At 35.2% G+C, this 3,618-nt stretch overlaps 1 protein-coding gene across 1 annotated transcript in view; it reads left to right on the plus strand.

Moving 5' to 3' along the window:
• Positions 1–3,618, plus strand: part of urb1 (URB1 ribosome biogenesis homolog) — a 51,816-nt gene that overhangs the window by 21,340 nt on the left and 26,858 nt on the right. The window contains exon 20 of the mRNA XM_016443415.1: positions 2,631–2,843. Within this exon, the coding sequence (XP_016298901.1) occupies positions 2,631–2,843 (213 nt within the window). The remainder of the gene's footprint in view (positions 1–2,630; positions 2,844–3,618) is intronic.

The following is a 3,618-nucleotide window of genomic DNA, read 5'->3' on the forward strand; positions in this document are numbered from 1 at the left end:
GTGTATTTGAGCACACGTGGAAGGAGCTGGAGTTATGGTTGGACCATCTGGCGCTTTTGGACCCATCCCAGCAGGAGACCGTTATTCAGTTTTTAGACCATGTACTGGATTCTAACCACTCACATCTGGTTTTACTTGGTTCTTATAGAATCATGTCAGAGTTGTAAAAGAAAATATCAATCAAAAAGTTGAATATCAAAAAGTTGATATTTTGCCATTCAGTACTGTCCAACTATGTTGTGTGACAGGTTTTGATGAGAGTGGTGTGTAACCCACTCGTGTACACTGAGAAAGCAGCGAGTATGGTTCAGGAGGCAGCGTATCTACAGGCTAACCTGAGCGGCCAGGAGGGAGATGAAGCCAGCATCCCCATATCACACATCGACGGTTAGCACTCATGCACATTTCACATATGTATCTGTAATCTGAGGCGCTAGTGGCAGTGATATGAATTAATCTGGGTTGTTTAAATGCATCTGTGTTTTAGATGTGCTCGACATGGTTGATGTTATAGTGGAGGGCAGCGAAGGGGATGTTGAGGAGATCGGACCTTCCCTCACTGATGACATCATCCTCCAGACGTTCCCGTTTAGTGCCATTATACCAGCTGTGCTAGAGGTTCGCAACAAACTGCCGGAGAGTTTTAAAAATGGGAAAGGTAAAATATGCAGATAGATATGATCTAAACAACCAAATGTATTAAATAACAAAATCAGACATCTCAGAGCTGTGGCTTGCGTATAACACATTGAGCCTTGGTGCTCATGTAAAAGGGCACTGATTTGAGTCCAACCTGCATCTCAGAAGGCGAAAATCTCCCCCAGATATTTTTGCTGAAAAATCTCTGTAATTTGCTATTTGCAATCCATTTTACCCCCCTTTTTTTGCATTTAAATTTAACATATACCTGCAGACTTGTCGTCTTTTGGGTGAAAATCACAGTTTTTAATCCAAAATATGTCATTTGTGTGATTTTGTGAAGATCCGATGAGTTTCTGAAACTGGTTGATGTTTCAACAAAAGAGAAGCTTAGAAACTTTAAGCTCTGTTTGTGATTTTCCCTTCAAAATAAAAGCTTTATGATTTAATGTTTGAAAGTTCAGAAATGAAGACTGTGCCTGTGACTATTTTTCTGTTAAATAAAATTAGTATTGTTATTAAATGACATAATATTTTTTAAAACTCTGGTATTATATCTAAAAATATTTTTTGCTTTATTGATTGGTTTAATTGGTATAATTTAATAAAATAACAATTATTATTCGATTTGTTTAATTGATTGGGGTTTAATTGATTGTTGATTGGGGGTGTCAACAAAACAGAAGCTTAGAAACTTTAAGATCGCTGTGCTTTTTATTCAAAATAAAAGCTCTTTGGTTAAATGTTTGAAAGCAATGAAATAAAGGCGACCTGTTTTTCTGTAAAGTTAAGTTGTTATTATTGTTATTAAATACTCAATGTTTTATTAGTGTTACTAGTATAGTAATATATTTGTATTAATTTAAGTAATTGTTATAATTTAATAAAATAAATAAAAATGTAAATAATTATAATGATAATTTGTAAAATAATCAAATAATAATAATATTAATAATAATAATAATAATAATTTAGCCCCCGGATTCCCCACACCTTTGTATGCCTGGGAGTGCAAAAGGATGTTCAATGAGAATTCAGTATGTAGGGCTGGACAGTTAAGTGGAAATCCTGTTTTCATTGTGCTGGTATTAATATGATCTTTAACATGGTAAAGCCTGTGCTCTGTCGTATAGGTGTGGTGTTTGAGTACATGGCTGCAGTCCTGTGTGATGTTCTGCACTGTCAGAGGGACCCGCTGGCTCTGTGTCTCACTCTCCAGCACTATGATAAAAAGCTGAACACGTCACACGCTTCATGCCCTCCTCACGCCTCTGTCGTCGCTTTCTACCACTACTACTCTCAGTGGCTCCCCAAACAAACACAGAAGACCCTGGTGAGTCCTTCACACCTTCAGTGCACCGCAGATGCATAGGCACCTATTGTAATTGTTAGCTGTCGTCGTCTTTTTCTTCTACTTTTACTTTTGTTTCTGCTTCTTTTTCCGATACTGCTTCTCTTGAGTGTATGGCAGCTTATAGAGCCGGACATAGAAAAGTTATGAAATTTGGCATACAGATAGAGTACAGTCTATTAGCAAATTTGGACTCTCTAGTCTTGATAAAATTTTCTTGGTTCATCATGAGAAGAGTGACATTAAATATGGCATAAACAAATGAGCTTACTATTTTGAATGATTTTTTTTTTTCTTTTCAGTTTTCACCAAAATGTACTAATTTTCTTCAGACCCTGTCAGCAAATATTTGTATAAAATGTATGTATTTTGTATTTCCTTTTATACTTGAGGACCTTTTATAAACTAGGAATAGTTCAACCAAAAAGTAAAAAAAAAAAATATACAGTGGGTACGGAAAGTATTCAGACCCCCTTAAATTTTTCACTCTTTGTTATATTGGTTATATTGTGTATGTATTTTGTATTTCCTTTTATACTTGAGGACCTTTATAAACTAGGAATAGTTCAACCAAAAAGTAAAAAAAAAAAATATATATATATCTTGTTTTATTTTCTTGAAATTTCTCAATTTTTTACAGTTCTTCACTAAAAACTTCCCGGATGGTCCGTCTCGCACTGACTTCACCGCGCTGCTGAAGGCCTCCTATAGTGAAGGGGCAAATGCTTTCATACGGGACTCTTTTAAGGAGGCTGCACAGGAAGCTCTGAATACTCTGGATGTGTCCCAGTTCCCAGTGGCTGTCAATCAAGTGCTTCTCTACCTCAGAAACTTTGTGCTCACTTTCAATTCGGTATTCAGCCTTTCAGAAATATATTTGAATGTTTTTTGTCTAGGAACTATGAACTTTGCATATAGTTTTCATTTCAATGGGATAATTCACCATGAACATTCTGTTGTCATTTACTCGCCTTCATGTCATTCCAAACCTGTATGACATTCTTTCTTTTGTGAAACATAAAAAAAAAAAGATATTTTGAAGAATGTTGGTAACCAAACCATTTTGGTGAGCATTTGATGGAGCACTGAGAAAAAACAATCACTGAGACATTTCTCAAAGTATCTTTTTTGAGGTTCTACAGAAGAAAGAATGTCATACACTTTTGGTTTGGCATGAGGATGAGTTCCATGAGTTAAAAAAAAAAAAGATAACATTTTTGTGTTAGCTATCCCTTGAATGTTTTAGAAAACTTTAGTAACATTTAAATGAATGATTTTGTGAAGTATGTTTCGTTTGAACTACTATTAAAGCAGTGTATCAATGGAAATATATTTAGTATATTTAGTCAGTTAAACACTATAAAAAGGGGTTATATAAACTGAACATGTTTAATCATCCTGTTACCCATTTTGTAAATTTCCTAGTGGGAAAGGAACGTTCCATATCAGGATTTAAAGGGTTAATTCACCCAAAAATTAAAATTCTGTCATTAATTACTCACCTTCATGTCGTTCCAAAGCTGTAAGACCTTCGTTCATCTTCGGAAAACGAATTAAGATATTTTTGATGAATTCTGAGAGCTCTCTGACCCTCCTGCAAGGGTACTACCACGATCAACATCCAGAAA

This window comes from Sinocyclocheilus anshuiensis, unplaced genomic scaffold (genome assembly GCF_001515605.1).
Source record: "Sinocyclocheilus anshuiensis isolate Anshui unplaced genomic scaffold, SAMN03320099.WGS_v1.1 scaffold1421, whole genome shotgun sequence".
In the NCBI taxonomy this organism is placed as follows: domain Eukaryota; kingdom Metazoa; phylum Chordata; class Actinopteri; order Cypriniformes; family Cyprinidae; genus Sinocyclocheilus; species Sinocyclocheilus anshuiensis.